The sequence below is a fragment of the Anas platyrhynchos genome, chromosome 2 (genome assembly GCF_047663525.1).
Source record: "Anas platyrhynchos isolate ZD024472 breed Pekin duck chromosome 2, IASCAAS_PekinDuck_T2T, whole genome shotgun sequence".
In the NCBI taxonomy this organism is placed as follows: Eukaryota; Metazoa; Chordata; class Aves; order Anseriformes; family Anatidae; genus Anas; species Anas platyrhynchos.
In genome coordinates this window covers 151,070,239-151,097,058 of record NC_092588.1, presented here as the reverse complement: position 1 = coordinate 151,097,058, position 26,820 = coordinate 151,070,239, and the positions used below count along the sequence as shown (strand labels likewise).

The following is a 26,820-nucleotide window of genomic DNA, read 5'->3' as shown; positions in this document are numbered from 1 at the left end:
TTTTATGTACACCATTTCTTCATGTTGTAGAATTTTCTGCAGAAAAAGGATGACACATCTGGTTTATCTAGTGTAAAGGCTGTTCCAAGTTTTTGTGCTGCTTCACCTGCAGATAATGTTGCTTTTGGTATTAAACCTCCAAATACGAGCTGTGAAATTCACGATTTCTTTGACGGATGTCTACTTTCTCCCAGTTGCTTTTTTTGGCAAAATTTTTATTTTTTTTTTTCTTTTGGCAGTGCAACTGCTTGTGAAGAAGTCTGTGCTGCGGTTATTAAGCTAATAGGATGAAAAGCATTAGCAGCAGTCATTGCATACCATTTCCATTTTGATCCAGTATGCTGTCTTGCTTGTTCTTTCTGATGAAGCTACTTACAATGTAGGGGAAGAGATGGTTTTAGAGCCAAGAGGCAGAGGATTTAACTACCCCTGTTTTCATCCTGGTGAGGAATTAGCACGGAATCAGAATGGGTAGCAGTTGGGTCATTCCCCAACTAATAACAATTAAAAGTGACTCCTAATGCAAATACTTAGCTAATGATCACAGGGTCTTTATATTGCGCGGTCGTCTTCTAGCTGCAAGGGTATTTTACTGAGAACTTAACAATAATAGTAACTCATTTATGGAGATGAAGGATTTAGGCCTGTCTATAGCCTATTAATGATCTGATTTGCAATCGTCATATAACCTCAGAGCTTTTGGCCCTTCATTTCGCAGCTCGCCTTTTAAGAAGAAATTGACTTTGTATTGACTTTGTAGGAACCTTACTAACTTAGCATGTATTGAGTTGAGTTCCTGAAAGGAAAATTCCAGATTATATTTGAGATGGAGTAGCCTGAAGATTCTACTAAGCATTCATCCATCTTCTGATGTGTTGGTAATAGAGTTTGCCACTTGTCTTCTGTGTTTAATGCTAGTGCAGTTGAAGTCTGCCCACGGGGTTCTGCATGGACGTGTTGATCAGAGCCCCTCAGGATGTCCGTTCTTGCCTGCTGGCAAGACCCATTTAAATGCACCAGAAAATACATCTCTGCGCTGCTTACGTGTAGCCTTTGAGTTGGTGTTTTGTACTTACCAGATCGGGATTTGTATCTTCCGAGGCTTTCAGAACTTGTTAGATGATAATACAAGCAGACAGTTCCCTGATGATACAGCACAGCTGATAGAAAAGCCCAGTCTTATGCAGACTTCTGCTAGTATTGACACCCTCAGTTGATCATAAAAAGAAAAAAAAAAAAGTGCTACCTCTAGAGGTAGACTTGGTACTGGCTCACTGGCATCTGTCAGACCCATTTAGATAAAATACAGAATACTCTGATCTAAAGCAAAGCAAGTGAATTAATTCATTAAGTGGAACAGGTTTTCTGTTTGGACGATTTGAACAACATATTTACTGTCTCTGAAACGGACTGAAAGCTTCATTCATAACATCAGGTTCTGCATAACAGCATGTCATCCTCCTATCTGGAGCTTATCTTATTTTTCTCATCCTATGCAAGATATACTTAAGAGTCTTATCTTTTTGCACTGTTTCTGAAGGATCACGTGTTTTTTTTTTTATTGTTGTTTTGGTGTTTAAAACTATAATCTAGCACCTCCAGCTTTCAGTCCAAGATTAACTACTTGACTTCCCTCCATGTTTTAATTTGTAAAAGTGTGTTCCTGTTGCCATCTGTCAACAAAGACCTGTAACCTAGTCATTACAGTGATCAGTCATTTATCACTACAGTCGTCCTCTGAAAAGGATTGAGGAAGATCAGAAACTTGTGGTTTATGAAGCATTGTCCTAAAAAGGATGGTGTTCGGATTCCTCCCAAAACTGTAGCCCATATTTATAAATAAATAAATCTGTTTTTGTTGAAATCTTATTTTAGTCGTTGTTTAGGCTAGACTTGTACTCTGAGACATGCAGCTACTTAGAAAAGGAGCAGTTATATCCGGAGGAGACGAGCATTCAGGAATTGTGCATCTGGATTCTATGAACACAAATACTAATGGGCTTTTTTATCTGCAAATCAACTTTATGGTTGGATCTCTTCTGCTTTTTTTTTTCTTTTGTGTTGGAGATTCTGTGATATACCAGAGATAAAAGCCCTCAAACACCAAAATTTATTATTGCACACTTGGGTACGCATGTGTTTAAAAATAATCTAAAAAAAAAAAAAGACATTTATACTTACAAGCTCTTGCACCCCAGTTTAGAGCAACATAAATAACTATTAATTGCAGATTCAGTTTTTGAGAAGTGTTCTAACATTGTTTATGCTGTAACTTACCAAAATGTGGAGTATTATTACTCTGAGAGCCTGTTAGGGGTGATTAACGGATCTTATCAAGAGAATTTTGTGCTCATTAGCATTTGTAAGCAGTCTCTGTAAGTCTCTAACTTAATGTTTCAAACTGTTGAAAATAAAACACATAAAAGGTATGCTTTGTAACTTTAAAAAAAAAATGCATATATTTGTATCATAAGCTGCTTGATTGCTTTTCCGGGATGGTGAGAATTAATGTTTTCCCAGCTCTTGTCTATTTTTTATAGCTTTTCATAAGAACCGGTTGCGCCAAAGTTGAATAATCTTTAGAAAGGTTATTTGATAGTGTATAAGACTTTCAGAAGGGCCTAGGGACAGAATATTAAAGGCATTCTCTATATACCATTAATATTCCAACGCTGCATTTGGCAACATTTTGATTCTGAAGAGAGTGCATGAGTTCAAGGTCAGAGAGATTGACTTGTGCTGTTCATTATAACCAATTATTGTGTGACAAATGAGTTTGAGATCAGGCTGAAAATTCTGTGAGAAAAATCAATAGTTCTAATCAGGGCCTTTCAGGTCATTTACCACCCTACCTTTTGTTAGTTTGTCAGAAAAGAGCAAGATAAAACCTGTGTGACAGTGGGTTGCCTTCGTATTGTTACTTTCCATTTGAAACATATTTTGATATCTCAAATTATATTAATAGTTTAATTGGTTTTAGAAACTTCTAAATGAGTTCCAATTTGTAAGACTTCATTTTTAGTATTATGATAAGATTTCTTAACTGGTATTAAAGCTTTTTTTTTTTTTAACTGTCTTAGGAAGTAGTATTTCTAAGTCCTAAACCTGATTTGAGCTGTTTATCTCTAATGAATAGCAAATAAACCATATTTGTGAATATGCTCTACTACTAATAGCCTTTCCTTTGTGTCATGGATAATTTCAGAAGCTCTACAGAGAGTTAGGTCGTTATCACATCTAAAACAACAAAATAATGTTATTTTGACCAAACCGGGCAGATAGAGTATTTTATAAATTAATTTGTGTTTCCCTTTTGTAGTATCCAGATGAAGATGAAGAAACTAGATTGTACCGTTTGAAGATAGAAGAGCAGAAGCGTTTAAGAGAAGAAATTCTGAAACAAAAGGAGTTGAGACGGCAGCAGCAGGCTGGTGCTAGGAAGAGAGAACTGCTTGAAAGACTGGCGCAGCAGCAGCAGCAGCAGCCTTCTACGCAGCAATCCTACGTGCAGCAGGAGGACGACTCTTCCGAGTTCCCCACCAACGGCAACCCTTACGTACCCCACTCTGGCTTACAGACCAGGCAAAATGTGAAAAACAGACTCCTTGTTAAAAAGCAAGATATGGTAGTCCCAAATACCCAGCCCAAACACACAGATTACCCACAGGTTGGGGGCAATATGCAATATCAAGGACAGCAGCTGAAACCAGTGAAACAGCTGAGGCAGCCCAGGACAGTACCTCCAAGTCAGCCTCAGGCAGCACAGAAAATATCGCAGACAAAACCTGCTGCAGCACCGCTGCCCTCACCACAGACTGCTCGAGTGGCTTCGGTACAAGCAAGGCCCCAGGAACTGAAACCTGGCATGAAAAGGACTGTCATGCAGCGGACAAACAGTGGTAGTGGAGATGGGCCCCATGTCGGCAGCAAAGTCAGGGTGATTAAGTTGTCAGGAGGGGTAAGTTTCCGAGGCTCGTCTTGTGTGTGTCTGTCGTCATGGTTTGTTTGTGTGTGTTTCATTCCGTGCAATCCCAAAATAAAAAATGGGCCCAAGGTGAAGAGGGAAGTAGCAGATTTAGCAGACTTTACAATCCATATTTTAGATTTTCAGAACTGTAAGTTATTAGCTATTCAGAAGTGTATGTTTTCTTTAGTGCTTTACTGCCAGGCAGTTACTGTTACCACCATATTGTTACCTAAAATAACACTCCTTTCCTTTAAATTCTTTGTAACTTGAGTCTCAGGGAATCCTCAACTCTGCTCATTTTGCTTAAGGTTGATAGGTCGAATAATGGGTCAGAGAAAAGGACTTGTAGACCTGTTTTCTAGGCTCAGTTAAAAATCTAGGCTCTTCTTATTCATTAGTTGAAGCCACATAATTTAGTTGTGTGCCAGCACTGGCATTGGCGTGGTTTCTGTACCCAAGGGAAGATTGGCTTTATTTTCTTGGGAAGCGTGTTGCGAAACTAACTAAAGCAGTATATCGGAGAGGGATGTTTTCTGTTAGAGGCTGGGTTTAAAACATTACCATTTCACTTCTGCATCTAAATGAGATTTCCTTATCTTTCAATGAGGGGTCTATTATTTGTAGGGCGTCCCCTGAGCTCCAGCGTTGTGGATGACTCTCAATGCTGGTCTTGATGGCAGCGTGCATACTTAAGATCTGGGGGGTTGGTTAGGAAGTATCTAGACCAGATTTTTTCTGTCTTAATGAAAAAGACAGGTTAATTTGGTAGAAGGAGAAACTGACACGAAGGGATGCAGTGAGGTGATGGTTGCCCGTGTGCAATCCGTCCTTGGGTTCTGTGCTGAGGAGGAAAGAAGGATGTGATCTGTTAAAAACTGTGATACATCAGAGATGTCGGGGAGGGGGTTGAAGAAAATTTCTTAATTATTTAAGAACGTTAATTAGGGGAACTTGCAGAACTGCTCTAAGTCTGTAATGAGGTGAACATACTGTGTTAATGGGCTCAAGGAAGCCTCAGTGGGTAAGCTTTAATCTGTAGAAATAAGGGAGAAATCGAAATGCCAAGGCCTGAATTACTTTTTATAAATACTTTTCTACAGCTCATAAAACAAATATGCTTCAAATTTTGAATTGCATAATGACCACGTGATCTTTCAAAATACTAACATAAAGGACCTTGTTGACTAAATAGAGCTGACAACAACCTTGCTTGGAGGATGTCTAAATCTTCTGACACAGTAACAAGTATAGAAGAAAGTTCAAAAGGTTGAAAGAATTTTTTTTCCTGGGCTGAAAATAGTTACATACAAATATGTCTGCAGGAATCCCAGTGGTCTGTGAAAGGTACAGCAGGTTTGTTATTCCTGAGCAATTAAATAAGGCAATCATGCACAACTTCTTGTATTATGTGGTGAAATAAAACAATGCCAGTCACCACTGTATACAGCTCTTCATAACAAAGGTTATCAGTGCCCAAACTGGCATTTGTAATGCAGTAGTTTTTATTGTAACTCTGTTTCAGGAAACCAGAGATGATTTGTTTCAGATGAGTCTCTTGGTAAGCAAGTGCAATTAGCTTTGTTAAATGCACCTGGAACCTCCCTTTTGGTGTATATTCAAGCAGATTTGTTCTGTCCTTAACTTCCAGCTACCGAGGTGTTATTACCAAAGTAAAGCAGGTTCTTTACGTGTAGCTTTTTCTGCTTTTTTTCATATAGTCATGAAAATTTTTGTTCCAACTATGGAAGAATAAGAGCAGGCATTGCAATTAGCTGCTTAACATTGAGCAAGATAGTTAATTTTTAATCATTTACTGACAGGCTGAATCCATATGACTTAATTTCTGAACCATGCAAGATAAAAAAAAACAAAACGGAGAGGGTGTGAAATCTTGTCTATTTTGACAGGATTTTAAAGAAGAATTAAAAGGTGTGGGCTCTGCCATAAAGATCACATCACATTTAGTTTTGCTCTCTCATGTTTAGCTCTGCCACCTGCTTCCTCTTCCCTCAACCCTAAATGTAAAGGAAAAGCCAAATCTCTTTTTCCTAGCTGTTCTCCTTAGTATTTGTTTGTGTTTCCTATAATTCCCTTTCTTTGGCCAAAGGGATGCTTGGTATCCCTTATCTATATGCATTGACTTCATCCTGCAGTTAGCAGCCCTGCTGTTGCTCTCCAGTCTAATCGCTTGTACCCTTTTTCCTTTCTAGAGCTCTTTTGTGCAGCACAGTTTTTAAGACCCGTGTCCAAGTGAGATGGTTTGTGATTAGACACAATGCAGGTCCCTTTCTGAAGCTCTTCATTCAGGCAGGTACAGACTTAGAAGGTCCCTTCTCTTTCAGCCTGCCGGCCATGGTACAGCATGGTAGTAGAGCTGTCAGCAGAAGAGCTGATCAGTTCGATGCCAGACCCATACAAACTGCCCTAGACCAAATTAGCCTAAAACAGCAGCTGGTGGCAAGGAGGTTTCCCCAGGATTCAGTAGGACCATCAGTAGAACAGGATCAAATGAGGATTTGTTGCTGACGCCTTGTTATTTAAGTTAGGGAGATGTACTGAGTACACTGGTGTCAGTTATGGTGTACAAATTCCGTACACCAGGAGAGAAGGGTTTATTTTCTTGAGGACAGTAAGTAACTTTCCCAGCCTAAGCTTCTAATTATACTTAAATACTTGTATTGCTGGACACTGCAGTACTATTGAGGCTCTCTGACCTCCAGATAAAAGTAATCCTTGTTATTTAAGGTAAAAGAACTAATCTCTTCCTATGATACTCTCTCTTGAGAGGTTTTTACTTTTTAACTATTTTTACCTAATTGTAAGAGTTACTAATTGAATCCTAAGAAATATGTTAGTTACTCCAGTTCATCTGATGTGTAAGATGCCTTTATTTATGGCTTCTTAAAGGAAATTCTGGTCATTTTCTACTTCCCTTTTCTTTATGTCAGACTAAGTCCTCATACCAAGGTGATACATGCTAGGTACAATACTTAATGTGTGTTTATATTTTTTTTTAACAAATTGCCTTTTTTCTCCAGGAAAAACAAAAACCCACCACCAGATACGCCCACCCCTTTCTAATATTTTTTTAATTTATGCAGGAATGGCAGTACAGTGAATAGTTTTCCATATTAATTACTTCTTTAAATGTTATACTCTTGGAAAAATGAGATAGTGCTAAGAGTTTAGCAAATGAATTCTGACTTTTTTTCATGGAGGCCCAAAAGTCTTTTGATAGATCCAATCTTCTTTATGGTTGCTGTGTCTTCCAATTCAGCTTTTCCAGAAGTCGCTCAGCGTACGTGTTGGGTATTCATACTAACATGTTCTGCTAAGAAAAAGTCTTGAGATACGCTTGGTTCCTTGGAAAGGAGCCTGAACTCAGTCCTAAGGATCTGCATAAGAATAAACTCAGAGAGGTTGTAGGGCGTTATTTGTCAGGCAGAAATACCCTAATAAATCTCTTATAGAAAATGGGTGAAAGGACCATTTATTCCACCTTGAAGAGAGGTGAACTTCATAGCACTCCTGATGGATCTGTCCAGCTTTTTGTCTGAGATCTCATTTATGGAGATTTCTTGGGCCATCTACTTCAATGGTTAATGTGTACATTTAGGAGATTTTTTTCTTACTGACCAAGCCATATTTTTTTGCTGCAGTTTGAATTTGACTATTTGTATTTTGCCTCAAGAGACATGGGGAAAAAATACTTCCCTCTTTGTGGCTTGTCTCTCATTTTGAAGATCTCTTAACCGTTTTTGATCAATCATTCCCATCACTACCTCTGGACAGGTCAGGTTTTCTGACACCTTAGCTGTTGTGGTGGTAGCTCAGCTGAATTCCCAAAGTCGGTATATTAGGAGTGTCTTTAGTCCTAGAAGAACAGGTTTGTACCAAATACATCCTTAAATATCTGAAGGTTTTATGGAGTGGGTGCTGAATTTAGTTTTTGTTTTGTTTGAGGTTCTTTGGGAAACGGTAATAAAGTCTTAAAATCTCTGTATCTTTCAGTCATCTTATGTTGTTGTTGGATGATTTTTCTCTAGCCAGAAAATGGTCTGCCATGGTTAAAGTGATATATGTCTGTCCCAAAGGCCTGAAAATGCTGATTTCTTACGCTGCAACAAGAACACACCAATCTTTGTCTCTGTGGAAAGCCGCACAATGATCTTGTTTCATATATCTGTAAACTACACAAAAATCTCAGTGTTCCCTATCGGATTAAAAGCAACATTATCTTATTAGTGATCTTAATCATGAAAACCTGAGATGCTTCATCTGAAAAGCTTGAAGAAAGTATTGGCAAGTCTTGTTTGAAAAGTCTGTTACAAAATTGTCCTTGGATTGTAAAAAGAAAATGGGAATGGAAGATAAACAACTTCATTCTTATTTCAAGTAACTGAGAAGTGAAATAGTGGAATGTGGAGTTCTAAATATGGACAAAGACACTGATTTAGATGATTCTTGTTTAATAATGTAACCTTATCAACCAACTTCACTTTGTTTGTACCTGTGTTTGCATGCATGTGTATGTTTCAAGTTCAATTAAAAGTATTTGACTTGAAAGCTCTATAGCGCCTTTCCTCTAAATATGTCAGGAATTACAAACACCAAGATTTCTTTGTTTGCATGACAAGTTCTGGAGAGATCGCTGCTCTTCTACCAGCTGTGAGAAACAGAACACAGGAACTGGCACCACACACAGTGCGATTAATTTTTTAAGAAACTAGAGAATGGCATTGCAGTTCATCCAATCCAACTGTTTGAAGGAGCTGTGGATAATGTCCATATTGGAAGCAGACAGAACAGGCTGAAGCCATCATATCTGAATGTCCAGATATCATTTAGAGTGATAATTGTGTCAGAATGGGCAAGACCTCTGCAGCAGTACTAATTCAAGTGTCATTGAAAAAGGACTCTGCCTGCCACAGCCTGCGAGACAGTGCTGTAGAAATATGTCACAAATGAACGTGGATTTCTTCCCCACAAATATCAGAGTGAAAAAAAAAGGAAGTCAGGTACTATTCCTGTTACGAAAAAGGCATACTATTTTACGGAGTATTTCAAAACAAATGAACTGTCCTCCCAGACCTCCAACGAGGATGGGCCCTACGGAGACAGAATACCTGGTGGCTCGGGGGCAGTTCTTTACTTAGAAGCAACTCCATGTGCTGTTTGGGACATGCTCAGTTCCTGGGCAAGCGAAATGTAAGGGCACGTGTGGACACACTCAGCAACTAGAGGGATTTGAGGTGACAGCCAAACCAGATGCAAGCAGTACTTTTTATGGATTCGTAATAAAATCCTCAAAAAAGAGAAGGAGATACCGAACTAAATTGAATTTCGCTTTGCTGTGGTTAACTTGGAAGCAAAGTGCAATAAAGTATTTCCTATTGAAGGCTGGAGAACAAGTTTCTCCTTTTCCTCAGGAGACTTTTAAATTGTATGTTGAAGAAGAGCAGCGTCCTCCTGAATACCCTGAAAGCAAGGCACTTGGTATTGCTTGTCACTGTTGTTAAGTCTCAAAGGAGAGTTTTTCTGCCACTGTAAGTGTTACAGTGTGAAATTCATATTGATGCCATGTTGGTGTTATGGAGCATCTCATTTCCTGATGGGAAATGACTAAAGGCAGCTCTAACACCACTGAAGTACGTAACAAAGAGCCAGCTTTCAAATGAAAATTACTTGAATGCAATCAATGAATTTGGTGGGGAGAAATGCAGATTTGTCCAGTTTAAATTTAATAGTTCAAGGTGTCACAAATGTCTTTTAAATGGCGTTTCAGGTTGACGGTTTGGAATAGACCTTTAACACAGAGGTGGCTGTGAGTTGGAAGGGTCACAGGAAACGTGAACTAGGGAACCTAGAAAGGAACCTAGAAATGAGGGAAGCTCCCACTGTACTGATTTCTGATCGCCAGTATTTGTGTTTTCTAACATACCAGGTGTCCAGTTCAAAAGCGCTCTTTGAGGAGCTTTGGAATCGCTGGTATTTTCAAACAGAAGTGGTTTCTCTTGGTAATTTCTCTGCCTGTCCAGTTTTCATTGTAATATTCTGTACAAAAATACCCTGGACATGAATACTGACAAATGAATAGGGACACAGGAAACTTAGCTCAAAAACATATTTTTGATATCTATGTTCCGGTGATGTATATTTGTGGACAGAAATGTAAAAACAAAGGTGGTGCTTAGAGTAAAATACAGGCCCAGTCCAGAATCTTAGAATGGTTTGGGTTGGAAGGGACCTTAAAGCCCAGCCAGCTCTAACCCCCTGCCATGGGCAGGGATGCCACCTACTAGATCAGGTTGCCCAGGGCCTCATCCAACCTGGCCTTGAACACCTTTAGGTAGTTCAAGATAGGGCATCCACGACCTCTGTTGTCTTTGCTGCAGCTTTGAAACAGCATTTATATTTTTGTGATGGGTTTCTCTGCCTTTTGGCCAGTCCTTTTCCATGCCTTAGTTCTCTCAGACATAAGAGGAAATACTTAAAGGTAAGGAGTCTGTTAGTACGTGGGATTAAATGGAATTAGCTGCTTTTTTATGAGGTGTTTGCTTCTGCTGTTCTGACTCTCCGTACACCATTAGGCACTATTAGAAGAGAAGTTTGTCATCAAATCATGCTTCACTGAAGCAGCTTAACAGTGTCTTGTTCATTTTTTTTTTTATGGGGAGGGAACCACTTCTGGATTTTATTTATTACTTAGTCTGAGTGCTCTTGTTTGAGGTAAGTTTGCCTCATGCCAAAGTTTTTGGCCAGGAAAAATAAACCACAGCACCAAAAGTGGCATTTTTCTGGTGTGAATGGGGAAGCTTTGGTAGTTCTGCATGCTCTGTAGGCTGATGCAGCTTATTTCTGCAGGTTCTCATAAGTCAAAACCATACCATTAGTGTGTCTTAAATGTGTCATTAATAATGAGTCTATTAATCAAGGAGTGTATTGCAGCCTGGTTAGAGAGCAGGAGGGTTTTTTTTTTTTAGTACTGCTGTTCTTGAATTTAAAAAAAATACTTTAAAAGCCTTCTAAGACCTTTCAGTAAAGGGTTTCCAGGTGTTTCTTATTGGCATTTGACAGACTGAAAATAGATTTTCAGCTGTTCATAAAGAGTGCTTGTTCATGTTCCTGGTTTGTGGGGTATTTCACAAATGGTTGGGCTTTCTTTTCCCAGGTCCCCGGCAGTATCACAGTGGTAAAATGTTTGGAACACCAATTGAAGAGAAACAGCTAATTATTAGGAATTTGCCTTTAATTTTGGTTATTGTAATGAGAGATTATTCACATGTATTTCATGATAGTCTTTCTTGCTTTCTATGATTTTTAATCGAACTCTATCTGTTATGTGGTGATCACAGCTGTCTGAGTAGTTGTCTGTTTGACAATCAATTGAATTATCAGTAAAAAGAAAAAGTTTACATATGAAAATCCACATAACTGATGAAAGAAAACAGTAATTTGTTCTTGTCCTTGAAGTGAAGATGAGTTTAGTAACCTGGTAGGTGCTTTTTCCTCTGAACGACTGCGATACCGTAGAAGTACTCATTTCTAGAAATATTGACTCAAACTGGTAGCAGATGAGGAGTTTTTCGTAGAGGAAATCAATTACAAGACATTTCTGGATTGAGATTTTCCTGCAAGATTCAAGCCTTTGTCGTGTTACAGAGAATTTGATTTATAGTACGTCTGGGAAAAGATGAAAATATTTTCCTTCTCCGGGTTATTTTTACACAAATCACCCGGAGTTTATTTCCTTTAAGTGCTTTATCCGGCATGCACATCCCTTTCCTATTGGGTGATTTTTTGAATTAGCTTTATAAAGATTACACGGATAGACACGGCATTGTCGTAGTTAATAGAAACCTGTGCAGTGAGGTCTATGGGCTGCAAGATCCCTAACAGTGCCGGTGACAGTGAAGTATGGCCTTATCGAGAGGAGAATTCATAAGAGGCTGCCCTGGGACACCGCACCACTGTCCTTCTGTGTATCCTGACAATGTTATCTGTCCTCTCAGTACGGAGTATCAAATGTCTGTCACGAGTGCAGAAATTAATTTAATGTCACCTGAAGACATGCAATTAATCTTTTCGAGGTTTTCATAATACCTTTACAGAAAGAGTTGCCAGTTTGGCGGATTTGGATTTTGGGGTTTAGCAGAAGATAAGGAAAATTAATTTTTCATCAGGGTTAATACAAGCTAGCAGGGCCACAAAGGCTGAGAAAAATGGTTTGGGAATTTGTCAAGTGTTGTCACTCTAGAATAATGCTGCTTAACGTCTGATAGGTGTAATCAAGAGTTGAGATTTCTATAGAGGGGGATTAATCAATTTGCTCACTACAGAATGCAGGTTGGTGATACCATTCCTTCATGGGGTTTAAGAATGAAAATAAGATTTGATCTGTCAAATTGCAGGAAGCTCTGACACTATCAATAGGCAGTTTTATCAGTACATTTTAAGGCGTTTGTTATAAATAAATTTGTCCTGCTAATGTTGGTGGCAAATAAACTTCATCTTCATTACAAAACTGTCACAATGATTATGATGGAGCGCAGAGCTTCAGCTTGCGAAATTCGGGCAGGATCAGAAAATTCTGGGGTTAGGATTCGTGATCTCCTATTTGGCAGGATGGTCTTTGTGTTTCTGAATGCACAGCACTGACAAGTGAGAGAACGAGTGTCAATATTGGAAACCAGCCCCGATTACTATCGGGGAACTGATTCTGAAATTCATGGCCCTCAAATGGCATAACTTCTCTTTTTTGTTAGTCTGCAGATTCTTACACAGTAACGTTTGAAAAATGTTCACCGTATAGATCAAATCCTTTCATCTAGATCTTTTGACTAGTGTTTAATTACATGCAGTATTATAAGTTAATTTAGTTTTGGCACTGCTAGCAATCTCACAGTGTTTTCAATTTGAAAGACAGTTTTTGAGATTTCCCCTGAACAGAACTCCTGTCCCTTACTAAAAGTGTTTTTATTACTCCTGAATTAGGCAAGTAACTATAAAGTTTCATTCAGGAGAACACTTTCCTAATTTCATGTTAATTTAGGAAGGTAGACCTTGTATAAAAGTTGGGAATTCATTGCTTGAAGGTCAAAATGGTTTGTAATGCAGGAATTAAGCAGTAGGCAATAACTGAAAAGCGTTTTCCCTTTACTGGTTTGCAGACACAAGATGAAATTCACCTATCTGTAGGGGACTTTAGAGAAATTTGCATTATAAAATCAGAAATTGTAACAATCGGTCTCAGGTCTTAGCATAGGACTGTGGTGGGCTGAGAATTGTTCTACCTTGTTCAGCACTTCCAGTGCATCAGGCTGTATGAAGCAGGCCATGATGATGGATAGATTCCTTGCAGAAGGATTTAGGGTTGCCCAGTATATCCCAAAAGGGTAGGAAAAAAAAAAAGTGCTTTATAAAGACTTACAATATATCATTCTATTTCTACATGTTTATATCTGGGGGGAAGGGGGGATGTTAGCTAATGAAAACATCATTAGAGAAATCAAGTCCTTAAGAAAAAGTGGATCTCAAATGAGGTAGAAGTGGGATGTTTGAAGTAGAGGAGATGCTAGCAGTTCAGTTTCCATCACTTAGATGTTGTATTGGTAGCTTCTGCACTACCAGTTTGCTCTGCCTGCCTCCTTACCTGTAGCTTTGCCATGTGTTTAAGTAGCCTAATGGGTTCTGCCCGGGTGTTTGCCTCTGGAGCGAAAGCCAGGAGTGAACATCCAACAGTGTTATTTACAGGCATGCATTTCTTCCTCTGAGGTGTTAATATTCTCATGTGAACGTGTGGCCCGTAAGCAATGTGTGAGGTTTTGTAGCTTTAAGGCCAGGCTTTAAAGCTCTTTATGCTTTATTTTTGCTTGAGACTTAGTTCTTTATTTGCATTCCTGAAAAAGCCAGCAATTACCTTGCATGTAAGGAGTTTAAAGATGGTATGATGGTGAGTGCCATGTTTTAATTTGCCACTAAATAGCACTATGCAGATTTAGAGCCCTTTGGCTCTAGCAGTGCTGGTCCTTGCACTGACATGACTTTGGCACAGATTCTTTTTTCAGCTGGTTAAAATTTGTTACCTGAGACTTTGTTTTGCTTGTTAAGTGCATATTGACCTAGGAGCTGTGTTTGTTTTTCATTTCCTTAAGAAAAACACCAACATTGTCTAAAGTGGAAGACAGGACTGGCTGTACAGTGCTGCAACGTACTGCTGAAGGTCAGTGAGCAGGGAGCCCTCTGTCCTTGCCAGCTCCAGTCATCTCCAGTGGCAGGAGGTGTTCAGAGAGGCGTTACAAAGTTTTGATCCAGTTGTCCTGTTTTCCTTTCTTGTTGCAGGATCCAGCAGGCTTTGCTCCCTCTGTTTCTTACCCTGTGGACTTCCTTTGTTGTTCTATACAGGTTTTCATGTTTTTAAAATGTATTAACTCATAAAAAGTCCAGGGATGCTTCCACCTTTTCAGACTGGATCAGCATCCCAGGGAATTGTCAGGAACATCGTGCTAGTGCTTGAAACCCACGGACCGAGTCTCAACCCAAGACTGGGTCTCAACCCACTATAGACCCCAGCAGAGAAAAAGTCCCATTAGATCTTCCATGAATTTGAACCAATACTGTGTGTTTGCATTTGGCTCTGTTCGAGTTTTGTGTGATTGTTTGTTTCCTGCATTAATCTTTACAGTTTTATTTGGTGATAATTGGGCTTGCAAGTTAAATATTAGGTTGTTGACTGTCCCTGCCCCTTACGGCAAATGGTTGTTTGCTTCTGAAGTTTCAGTAATGAGCACATTTTGTACATGAGGGCCCTGCTCTCATGCTCTTTGTATGGGATGGAATAATTTTTGGTTTAGAAACAAATGGTTGCAGATACTTATGGCTGTTTTTCACAGCAGGCAGGTTGCGTAGTTTAGATTTTAACTCCCCATTCTTCCATTTAAATTCCTCCTAGGAGTTTTTGTTCGTTTTTGTTTCATAATCTTCCAGCTGCTGTAAGGTTGAATAAAGGAAATTATCTGACCAGAGCATAAGGCTTATGCTGATGCTCATAGTGGAATTAATACTAAAATGAAGAGGATTTAATACTGGGTTCTTGCTAAGATACTTGTTTATGTGCATATGTTTGTTTTTTCAGAAGAGGAGAGCTGCTGCTTTTTTTCTTTTTTTTGAGCAGCAGTTGAAGAGAAAACTTCATAATATCTTTCTAGTTACTGATCTCAAAGGTTTATGTACAAAATTGTGAAGCCTCATTCAGCATGGAGCCGTTCAGTTTAGCACAGAAAAAAACAAATTTGTTTAGAAGTAGGAAAAATAGATGCAGTTTTCTCTTGCTTTCTCACTGTGGATACCATGGCAGAAAGCCCTTAAGTAGGAAGAGCTTCAAGATTTTCCCTATGACAGATTGTGCTTTTGAAATGTAGATGGTGCAAGGCAGTGATGAAGCCAATTTTGGGGGGTTTAACTTGTCTGGGATTTACATAGTCGAGTTCTTGAGGACTTGTTGCCTGCATCTACTGGATAAAACAGAATGTGGTTTAGGGATTTGAATTGTGCACTAGTGGTCTTGAAAATATGAGAATATCATAGATACTGCCTGTTCTGGACTACTTCTTTTCGAATAATAGTGAAAGGGTTTTGTAGCAAGTGGTCTTCAGTAGGTGTTTCTTTTGCTTTTGTGTAATCCTGGTAGAGGCGTAATGATTTGCTTTCTCAGTCGAGGTAATCTCACTCTTGGACCATAAACCTGCTCCTTCTGCAGCCTTGTGTTTTGTCTGCTTGTCCCCAAGAAACGTGCCGGTTAACATGAACCTCTCTGGTTAGTGACATCTGGTACAGATGCAGAAGGACTTTTGACTCGTCAATATTTAAGCAAAAAGAAAGAAACTGCGTAAATAGAGATGCTTTCACAATTCCTGCTTTTTATTCAGACACACCTTCTATTCGAGGGCTTTTGCAAGGTTGCATGAGGTTTGTCATGGGCTTAAATAAAGCCTGCAGTCCTGTCTGTGTTTATTCAGCCTGACTCTCAGGTGTTGCACCAGTGGGATTGGGGATTAATGAACTTCTTCCCCTGCCTTGCTCCCCAGTGGCAGTAGGTGATGGGGGGCTTCCTGCTGGTCCTGCAGCTGCGTGCTCAGGTCAATGCTGGGTGCTCAGGCAGCAAGCATCAGTATTTTTTGAGCATGTAAAATAATACAAACAATGTTGACTAATATTAGCAGATTGGAGAATGTTGCATTCCAGCTAATATATAAATTTTACTGTCAAAACCATGCAGAAAACATGCAATGATTTGAAGCCCTTTATAGATGCTGGTTTTCGGTATCTAGTCTGGAAAGCTAGACATAAATTCAAGAATCTCCCCTCTGTTTGTACAAAGCCAAACTGCTTGGGCAGGGGCAGTGGAAGTGAATCACTCATCTCCTAGTGCTTTCACCTCACATCTGTGCTGTGTGCTCAGTGAGAAGTAGTAGAAAGAGTTAGGGGTCATTGGATCGGAGAGGGCATTGTTTATTTGTGCTTGTGAGTATAAATATTTACAGTAAGAGCATTATAATCCAAACCAAACAAGAAAAACCTTGGGGAAGAACTGTTCGAACTGTTCCAAACCTGGACAGTGGTTGGGGATGAAGATAGCTTAAAAGCTTGTTGGTATGGAAGCAGGCAGCATAAATATGCACTTCAAAATAAATACTAATTTCTAATTAGAGATTCAACTTTGAAAGATGAGCAGAGTACTTGTGTGGTTCTTCCAGCCTTCACAGTTCTCTGTAACGTGTACGTCTCTATGGGGGGGAAACAATCCACCACCACCAAAAAGCAATAAGCATATTTCATATGTAAACCTGGAAGGAAGAATAATTTGGAAAGAGAAGTGAAAATACCTCGCTGATTTGGGTTTGAAAAGATGTTACTGAACACAGCAATCGATAATAAAGTTCAAACGAAATAAGCTGTACTTAGCTACTGTGGGTTTGTTTTAGACTAAAGCGTAATTTCCAGGCTGAGCCCTTACACACTTCTGTAACAGGCGCTGGTTTGTTTTAATAGGCAAATCGATGAGTGTTTGCTGTGCTCTAACTGAGCTGGATGTCACAGGAGGTTTCTCAGGGCGAGTGTTTGCACTGCGTAGACATTGAGCCGCGTGTTGTGTTGTTGATTTCAGCAGGGGGGAGAGGATGCTGGCTTTTTTCACCCAGAGGGCCAGCCCCAGCGGCCTCAACAACCTCTGGAGCCGAAACAGCAGCCAGTGCGGAAGGTCACATTGACAAAGGGAATGCAGCAGCAGCAGCACCAACAGCAGCAGCAGGCACAGATCCATTCACCAGCTCCTCAAGGAGTCAAAAACATCCAGGGAATCCATCAACCTAAAAAGGTGATTTTTAGATGCATATCGCTGCTAGAAGTTTTACTGTCTAGCTGTGTTGCTATATTAATAACTAGCATTCTGTTTGTCAATTACTAGCACAGGGCTGCATGACCCAGGAGATGCATAATTGCATATAAAGCATTTAATCTATAGAGGCCTGTTTGTATCCAGCACAGAGTGGTGATGCCTGCAAGTTGTTTCATCCGATGACTTTCTGGCCAGCACAGTATTCCCCATGGGAAATGCGTGTGTCTCAAGATAGCTACTAGAGGAACGGCGTCCAACGTGCTTTCTGGCTTAAAACCCAGGAGTTATTCTGAAGTTGTGCTACTGCTTGTATTCAGGCTGTTTGCTGCACACGTAGGAGCACGCAGCAGCTGTTCCAGGATGCTCCTCGGGTGGTTCTCAAAGCTGGTGTTGCTCAGAACAGTCGGTGAGCTCAGAATGAGGCTTTCGCACTGATCATTCACTGGGAGGAGGCAGGGAGGGCGTTCAGGTTGCACTGGCGTGTGCTTTCTGTTCATCTTCAAACCAAGATGCTCCCTGAAAATAACTGGGATTTTGGCTTTTAAGTTAATGGTTGGTTTTGAACTGTGAGCAGTAACCTTCCAGCTTCATGGCAAGCTAAGATTTCCTTGCTGATGCAGAGAGGAAAAGTCATTACCTAGGCTTCTCAAGTAGGAATCCTGCTGAAGAAGAGGAAGTGTTGAGTGTTATCTCAATGTTAAGTGTTAATTGTTCAATGTTTGTTACTGTTTCATTGTTGATTTTTCTCTCCCCAACTGTTTGACCTTTAATTTACAAGAATGAATACATATTGCCTGCACCAGGGAATATTGTGGTTCCAGATCCTACAGGATCTGGGGGAAAGGAACTGTAAAACAATTATTTTTTTATTTTTTTCTCTATGCCTAAACACTCCATCCAGATAATGGACTAGTGGTTGCAAGCAGCAGAGACTGGAGACACTTGGAGCAGTTTGCCCATCTTATGCATACGTTAAATATATCTGTGGGTTAAGAAAAATGAGAGGGATCACTTTGGATTTTTTGACCAGACTCAAAATATGGGAGCTAAATACATGCCTGATAATGTGATCAGTGTTGAAAACGAGGTTATACACTTTGGTCTGGGACCTTCCACTGCTTGATCTGTGCTAAGGCTGAGGCTTTAGTCTCAATATGATCTCTAACTTTCTGTCCCTTTAAAATAGGTTTATATAAGCAATAGAGAGATATGTTAATGTGTGGCCTTTCAAATAAGCTAACAGCAACAAGCTGTTTTAAATCAACACATGCTTTAATCAAATCTTTAAGTAAATTGCTAACTTTTATATCATCTGTCAAATGCGCTTAGCAGAAACACTAGGTAAGTAAATCAAAATACTGTTACTTTTGTTGTTGGCAGGTCATTATGCATGGGAGAGGCAGAGGAGTAGCAGGCCAGATGGGCCGAGGACGCTTGATGCCAAATAAACAGAACCTGCGAGTGGTGGAGTGCAAACCTCAGCCCTGTATTGTGTCAGTTGAAGGGCTTTCTTCATCAACTACTGATGTCCAACTGAAAAACCTGCTGATGTCAGTGGGACCCATTCAGGTAGGTCAACCTTGGTTTATAATTTTTGTGCCAAAAGTCTTTCATTCCGGAAAGCTCAATTAATTCCCTGACACTAAATACAATGTGTGTTTATTGGTAATTTATGTTTGAAGGTACCCCCACCCACACACACCACACCTGATAGCAAAGACAGGCGCGATTACATTGCGGCACGGGAAATGCAGTAGAATTTTGCTAACTGTCACATTCTTGCTGCAAAAGAGTCTCCTTCATTTTGGTGTTCTTGTACTATCTCTATTATTTCCATATAGAATACAAGCACGTCCATTCCGTGAGGTTTTGTTAAAGCCAAATTATCATATCAAAGCAAATACATTTTTCTTGCTGTTTTTATTGTTGGCTTGCACCTACACTCTTTTCTGATTCCTGTCATTGCAGTCCTGGGGTATTTAATGAACAGTATTCATTTGAGGTTTTATACCATGTAGCACTGCCTGTTTTTTCAAATGAAAACATATTCTGCTTTGAAGGATTTTTAATTTACTTTTTAGGAGGTTCTCTTCAGGAGGGGCCTGTGAGCAAGGTTATGACATATGTGCCGGTATATCTGCTGCAAAGCTTCTGTTCTAAAACTGCCTCCTGGAATTGGTGTATCAGTTAAACTGGCTTTAAGCAAAACAGGAGGCTTTCAAAGCACCCAAGGGCTTAGGAGCCCATGTCTGAATTTTTAGTATATTTGAAAATATCAGCAGATAATGAAACATGCAGATTATGATTATTTTTCTCCTTTAATTTTTCAGTTTTGGGCGCTGATTTTGACAGGATCAACATTTTCAGACAAATGCAATGCATTAATTGGAGCTATTTTGTGGCTTGGAGACTTGTTTATGAATAGGATTATCTCTCTGTTGTAGAACACAGTGCTTTCCTAAAGATGTGCGCTCTGCCTCACTTTTTCCCAATTTAGTAAATGGAATAACGCTGAATTATTTATGTCGTCAATTCAGAGAGGTTTAATTTGTTTGTGAAGGCAAAAATACTCTCACAAAATACTTTGTCCCTTCGTGTTCTGTAGTACTCGAGGAAATTATTCATACAGTTCCAGAGCACATTTAGTCAGTGTTTACTTGTTAAATCTTGCATGAGAATATTAGGAGGAGATTAATAGAAATCCTGCTAGGAAATATTCATGATTGAGAGAAGATATTGAGAATGTGCTAAAAAATTTATTCAGTACTTGCTGTTTCTTAGCAGACTCCAAACGGGAGTATCTTAATGTAGCGTCACAGACCAGTTTCGAAAGTATGCTTATAGGAAGAAACCTGTGACTAATTTTCCAGTGGGATTTGATATATGCGTGTCCCTTGTGTTCTTGCAGCTCAACAGTGTCAGCTGTACCCTTGGAAAGTTGTAAATCATCTGCTTTCACCTCACCAGATATCTAGAATTAGTACTTGAAAGAGATGGTTGAATTTAGCTAATGATGCAGAAGGCTTTTTGTGCTAATTCTACCCTTGAATTTCAAATCAGGCTTGTAGAAGGCTAGAAATTTCTTGTCTTGCTTTCGACTAAGTGGTGTTTTGGAAGTGTGGATAGTGACATGTCCAGGGGAGAAGTAGTCTGCTTATAACGGTCTTTTATACATCACATTTTCATTCTTTAAAATGCACTTCACGTATGTAATTTGCAATGAGGAGTACAGAAGTGAGCCACTGGAAGAGATCTGAGTAGTGAATGGAAGGGCTCCTGGCCAGGAGGGGTTGGCAGATTTCATGCATCAGGTATGGGAATGACCTGAGCAGAAGAGCGCCTTTGGGTAGTGCAGTTATGATATTTTAAGATGAAATCGAAGTGTTGAAACTTGGTGAACTGGAAAAGGAGGAATGCGGAAAGAAAAAACTACCTCCAAGAAAAGGGTGGAGTCAGAAATTCTAGCTGCTTTTTCAGAAATGACTTCAAGAAAGCTCAGCTTTTTAGCTCAGTCAGGTGGAAGTCCAGAAGCAGTAGGAGAACAGAAAGATGCATTGGGCATAAAGGAGGTTACACTTTTTCTGGATGCAAAAGGCTTGGATTTTTACTTTTGCCTTTTTCTCGTATCGTTGAGGTATCATTACCTTGCACAAAACTGTCTTAAGAAGGGAAGTTCAAAAATCCCCTCAATTTATGATGTTCAGTGCTCCTAGCTTTGCAATCAGTTTGCATTGAGATGATGGTTCTGTAAGTTGTAATGTGGGAACAGCTGGGCACTCAAAAGATGAAGGAGATTTCTTACAGTTCAGAGGTGGGAAATCTACTATTTTTCCTTTCCATCCCCTAAAAATAGAGAAAATTGTCTTTTCCTGTATATGAACTTTTAAAATTATGCTCTGTTGACTATCACTGTAGACTCCTTATTTCTAATCCTTGATTCATTAAAGCTGCTTTGTTACTAGAACAGGAGAAAAAACACTATTAAGATTCTCAGATACTGAAGAAAATTTTCCAGGCTTCAGGAACAGCCCATTAGTCATAGCTGCACCTTCCAACTCAAACATGATTAAATACCAGGAAAACCACTTCCTTTCAGCATATGGCTTGCTGTCCTCCTCCTTCTGGAGAAGATACAGATACAAATAATGTCCCTGAAGTAGAATCTGAGTGATGAATCTAAAATAATTACATGTTATAAATAAAATCATGCAGTCCAAAATACATTTGAAAGTACAGAAGCTTTCTGAGCACGCCACTGAAATACAGCCACCTGGGGACTGCACTGCAGCAGTGACATTCAGTACACATCTGTCCAGAACCACTTCCTGAAGGAGATTATTAATAATTATAGAGTATCCCAAGCTGGGAGGGACCCACAGGGGTCATTGTATCCAACTCCTGGCTCCACACATAACCAGCAAAAAACAGACCCTGTGTCTGAGATTGCTGACCAAACGTTCCTTGAACTCCTGCAGCTCAGTGCCGTGCCCACTGCCCTGGGGAGCCTGTCCCAGTGCCCGACCACCTCTGGGTGCAGACCCTTTCCCTAACCCCCAGCCTGACCCTCCCCTGTCCCAGCTCCATGCCGTTCCCTCGGGTCCTGTCGCTGTCCCCAGAGAGCAGAGCTCAGCGCCTGCCCCTCCGCTTCCCTCGTGAGGGAGCTGCAGGCCGCCATGAGGCCTCCCCTCAGCCTGCTCTGCTTGGGGCTGAACAAACCAAGGGACCTCAGCTGCTCCTCACACATCTTCCCCTCCAGACCCTTCACCATCTTTATAGCCCTACTTTGGACACTCTAATAATTTTGTCTTTCATAAGAAGTTACAAAAGTTATGAAAAACTTAGCTCTTTTTTTGTATGCTCTTGAATCCAGGTTTAATGTTCATGCTGTCTTGTACTGTTTGCAGAGGTTTGTGTTCAGCTGTTACCACCACCTTTATATATTTTCTTAAGGTTGGTGACAGGTACAGAGAATCATTTTCTAGGTCTTCAGGTGATGCAAGTACTGCGTGATCATCCTGTGGAGTTGTTCCATAATTGTCTTAAACCATATATTTAGATGTTTCCAACCATAAAATATTAGTGCAAATTCCCAGTGTTGCTTTTAAAAGATTCAAGATCATGAATTCTGATGTTAAAAAAGGAGGGGGGGGAGCAAGCCACTGTTATATATCAGAGATGATTAGAATGCTGCAACTGTATTTTTAGTGTATTTATGAATATAAGTTATACTCTGGTAAGAGTCATTTATTTTCCAGTCTCAGAAAGGGAAAACAATTGCCTTGCTGATGTGCTTCTGTTTGCTTTCTTAGAGTGATAGTGCTACCTAGTGCCCACTTGGGGTAAAGACAGTATCTGCACCAACACTCCACCTAAAGTTGATGATTTTATTTTTAGCGTAAAGGCTTATCAGTGGAAATGACAAGCACATGTAGATGAGCGCGCCCAGAACATGAGCGCTCTTCCAGGATCAGCAGGGTTCTTCTCCGTGTGACATGGCACATGGGGTGCGCAGCGCCGCTTTGGTGACCTGTTTGTTCTTCCTGCCTGTAAAAACATTTTCAGCTCTCGCAGCTGAGAGTCTCTCCACAGACTGTGGAAGAAAGCATGGTCAGTCCTGCCCTGTCCTTGGGCTGAGGGAGAGGAGAGCAACTCTACAATGAGCCTGTCCAGTTCAGCTGCGCTATGGAGCAGTGTATGAGCTAGAGAAACTCAACGATAGGCGATTATCCCTTTTTCTCATCTCATCTTGCATACAGAAGCTGAAAGGCGAGCACTTTTAAAGCATAAAAGCCGGAAAGAAGGGCAGGAGGGGCGCAGTCATATGCAAAAGGTGAGGGTAAAATAAATACATTCTGTTCCAGCCTCTGCCTGTTGGCAATGGCTATGAAGTGTCACCTACAGAAAGATGCTTCAGCTGTCAGGGAACTGTGAGAACAATAAAAATGTATCCCCGTGTATTAAAGGGATGGAAGAACAAATAGAATCTGATTTTCCTTTTCAGAAAGTACCTGCCATGCTGCTGTTCATACTGTTGGAGAGCAGATTGAATCACACACTAGTAATGTTATTATTTATGACAATTTCCAGTTTGTTATTGCACAGACCCTTTTTAGCAGCCGTGTATGGACTGTCACCCCCCTAATCCTAAATTCAGCAATGAACTGAATGTACAGTCTATTATTTAGAGGAGGAAACTTTTATTTCCCACGTGTCTATTGTAATTGAAACGAGCTCTTGCTCCAGTCTCACTCCCTGCCTGCTTAGTTTCCATCTCTCAGTACTCTTACTACCTTCCTTTTAACTTCCTTCTCTCTGTGTAACTTCTGAGAGCTTTAGTGTCAAAGATACTTGGTTCCTACAAGAGATCTCTTGCTTTCTACTCTTGGTTGTCCTGTTGCATGTGTCAAGGTAGTGTTTTTCAGTGATGCTTAACTAGAGATCATTGTGCTGCTGATATGCAGGTTATTTCAACATTATTTTTTATTGATATTGGAAAAGTGTAGATGTAAGGACAAAGCATGTGTAAAGGATAAATTTGAGCCCAGTGTAGGTCTCAGCCTCTGCAGAGGGAATAGTCTTTTTACGATATTCGTTCTTTAGTCACTAGTAATAGTTCAGTTGCAGAAAATGTCAGACCTGATTTTTTTTTAAAGATGTTGAATTAAGTAGTGATTTAAAACAGTTGTAGGCTAGCTCTCAACCAAAAGCATGAGTGTTCATGAAATCGTGGTTGTTTGAAACTGTTGTCTTTACCATTCTACAAAAGCTACACATCTTCCCATGGCAGCACCTAAAGAAGCAGAAAAGGGAAATAATGAAGATCAGTATGAGCTCTACGCTTCCAAAATCACCTCTGTATAAAAAAAAAAACTCCTCCCCAGCATAAAACGGTTCTTTTTTTTCCTTTTTTCTTTTTTTTTTTTTTTTTAATGCTAAAACTGTGTCAGGATCTAATCTCTCTTCTGTTACTCCGGAGTCGATTGGGGAAATGCATAGAATACCTCTGATCTCAGGCTGATCTCCAGGAAGAACTGTATGGTAGATCTGTACGCCCTAATCTGTAAAGTAACAAGTCAATGAAATCCCCTGGAAGTTATTGCATTGTCAATCCTTTACACCTGAGCGGATCCGGGAAGGGGTTTTCATCCTCTGGTGAACGTCTGACTAGGTCAACTTAAAGAGGAAATGTGAATGAAGTTGTTTTTTCAGAGCTGTGACGGTTGGAAGGATTGTGATATTTCAGTTTAGGAATTGCTGATGGAAGGAGATTCTTGTGGAGTGCAGTGTGGCAGAAATCTCCTGTTGAGGAAACTTCAATGTCCCTCCATTATATGAGAAGTCAAGTAACTCTTGGTAGAACCAGTGCATGTCCAAAAGCAAGGCTGTGTAGCTGGTCCTTACCCAGCCTCTCCTGACTCTCCTTTAGCATCCTGCAAAATCAGTACCTACTGGAATAATGCTAAATTCAGATCAAATTCATAGGGAGGCATGATATTTTGTCAAAGATAAACTCATTTTTATTGTTGTAATGGAGATCATAAAGCTAAGGATTGTTTTATGCTATGTATTCTTTGAAAATGAGAGAACAGATGTCATTAGTAGCATATGAAGGCCTGTCTGTCTTAGCTTCTTTTTGATACTACCTCAGCTCTAAAACCATTTTTCTTCCATAAATGTCATTCATCTGTGGTACTTGCGTGGTATCTGAACATTATTGAAGGAAGCATTTAATATAGATTTGAATGTGTCTAAGCTACATACAGTTATGCATTTATTAGCATGTTACTCACAATTTAGAGTATAAACAAACCAAAACTCATGTAGAGTTTGTAAGAAGAAAAAGTCTTATCTCTAATAGCATGCAACACGTTTACCTTATGGCAGTCTGGTTTCAGCCATAGCTGTTACAGACTTGAACCTGGAGCAAGTCACTGGCATGGTCGTGATCACTGTGATGTTTTTGGAAATGGGATGTTCCTGGAGGGCTAGCACTTCTTACAAAGGACTGGTATTTTTGCAGAGACTTGCAGTTGGTCCAGCTGATTAAATGTAACAGCTTTCTAGGAGGTTATTTTGAAATGACCCTGTGAATGTGCAAGCACTTGGACTATCCTAAGAATGTTATGGGTGCTAGGAGTACTGAATTTTATCACTGAAAACAATGGCTGCCTGGTTATTCTAAAAAGGTGACAAAAATAGGGGTCTCAAAATAACAAGGTAGTGTGATTAAGTTATGCAGAATTAATTTTGTGTGTAATTTCCTAGCACGTAGGAAAAGCTGGTAAAGTCCGTAAGATAATGCCTTGAAAAAAAATGTTGAGGTGATAAAATTCCACAGGTTGCATGCCCAATCTGTTTCTTCGGACAACATCACCTGTTAACTGAAGCTGTTAACATCACCTAAGTGCAGGATCAACTGTAAACTACATCTCACCCAGAATTCAAGGAGACAGAAATAATCCAGTAGGATGAATATGCAGTTATTTTATTTCAGGTTTCCACTGAAGTGGAACACTTGTTTGTATTCCCAGCTGATAGCCCATCTGTTCAGGCTCAGGATAGCAGCAGGTCAGGACCTACACACTCCAGCAAAATTGTACTGACTTGTTCTGTGCCTGACAGTCAGCCTCGTTGTTCTCTTAACTGTGTAAGCATGAAGTTCGGAGTTTATATAGTAGTACAAGTAAATGTATGTTGTCTCAAAATAATAGTAGACATTTTCAAGAGACTTCTGATAGCAAGCTAAATGCTCATGTTTGCAAGTTATCAATAATGATTTGTTTGAAAACGCAATGTAGATCATGTTTCGTGTTGTAACATTGTAAGTCTTTGTCAGCAAAGGTATTTGTGATGGCATTTCAGGCTATGGTATCCATATAGTAAAAGTAAATTAGCTTAGTAATTATCTTATTTTTTGTTAAAACAAGACCAAAAACATTTTTTTTTTATATCTAAATGAGGCAAACACGAATCTGCACCACTTTCACAACCATGGTTTGAGTGTAGTGAAGGTTGAGAAATTGTATTAAAGCTGTTTAATTGGAGCTTTTGGACAGTTTTCAATTAGAGGAGTATCATTTGTGTAGCATTCATTTATCCTTTTGTTGTGCAGTCCTAAATTCTCTCTTGCTGAAAAGCACAAGAGCATGTAACTGCAGTAGTTGAGAAGATTGATGCTGGAAGTGATTGTCCTACTGCTGGGCTCTGTGAGTGCATTCCATGGAGCCCGTTCAGCAAAGGATCAGATGGATTGGCTTATTGCAGCCAGTGGAGATCCAGTGTGGCACACCGATCCATGCTGCTACGGTGGCTCCCATCTGGATGCATTAGCCAGATGACTGTGGGAAAATTTTGATTGTTATAATTGATGTTGAGGCTTTGAAATATAAAATACTGTTGGGGGAACTGAATAAACTGAGAACTTTCAAGTAAGTTCAGGCTGAGTATCAATGGTTGC

The 26,820-nt window shown here is 39.8% G+C and overlaps 1 protein-coding gene across 8 annotated transcripts in view; it reads left to right on the top strand.

Moving 5' to 3' along the window:
• Positions 1–26,820, top strand: part of RBM33 (RNA binding motif protein 33) — a 99,420-nt gene that overhangs the window by 65,399 nt on the left and 7,201 nt on the right. For 2 of the 8 annotated variants that reach the window (XM_027450431.3, XM_027450433.3), the window contains exons 15-17: positions 3,320–3,958; positions 17,133–17,342; positions 18,744–18,932. In XM_027450431.3, coding sequence (XP_027306232.3) covers positions 3,320–3,958; positions 17,133–17,342; positions 18,744–18,932 — 1,038 coding nt within the window. Of the gene's footprint in view, positions 1–3,319; positions 3,959–8,013; positions 8,187–17,132; positions 17,343–18,743; positions 18,933–26,820 lie in introns of those variants that run through there. The other 6 variants (XM_072033838.1, XM_027450432.3, XM_072033839.1 and 3 more) reach the window with 4 other exon arrangements.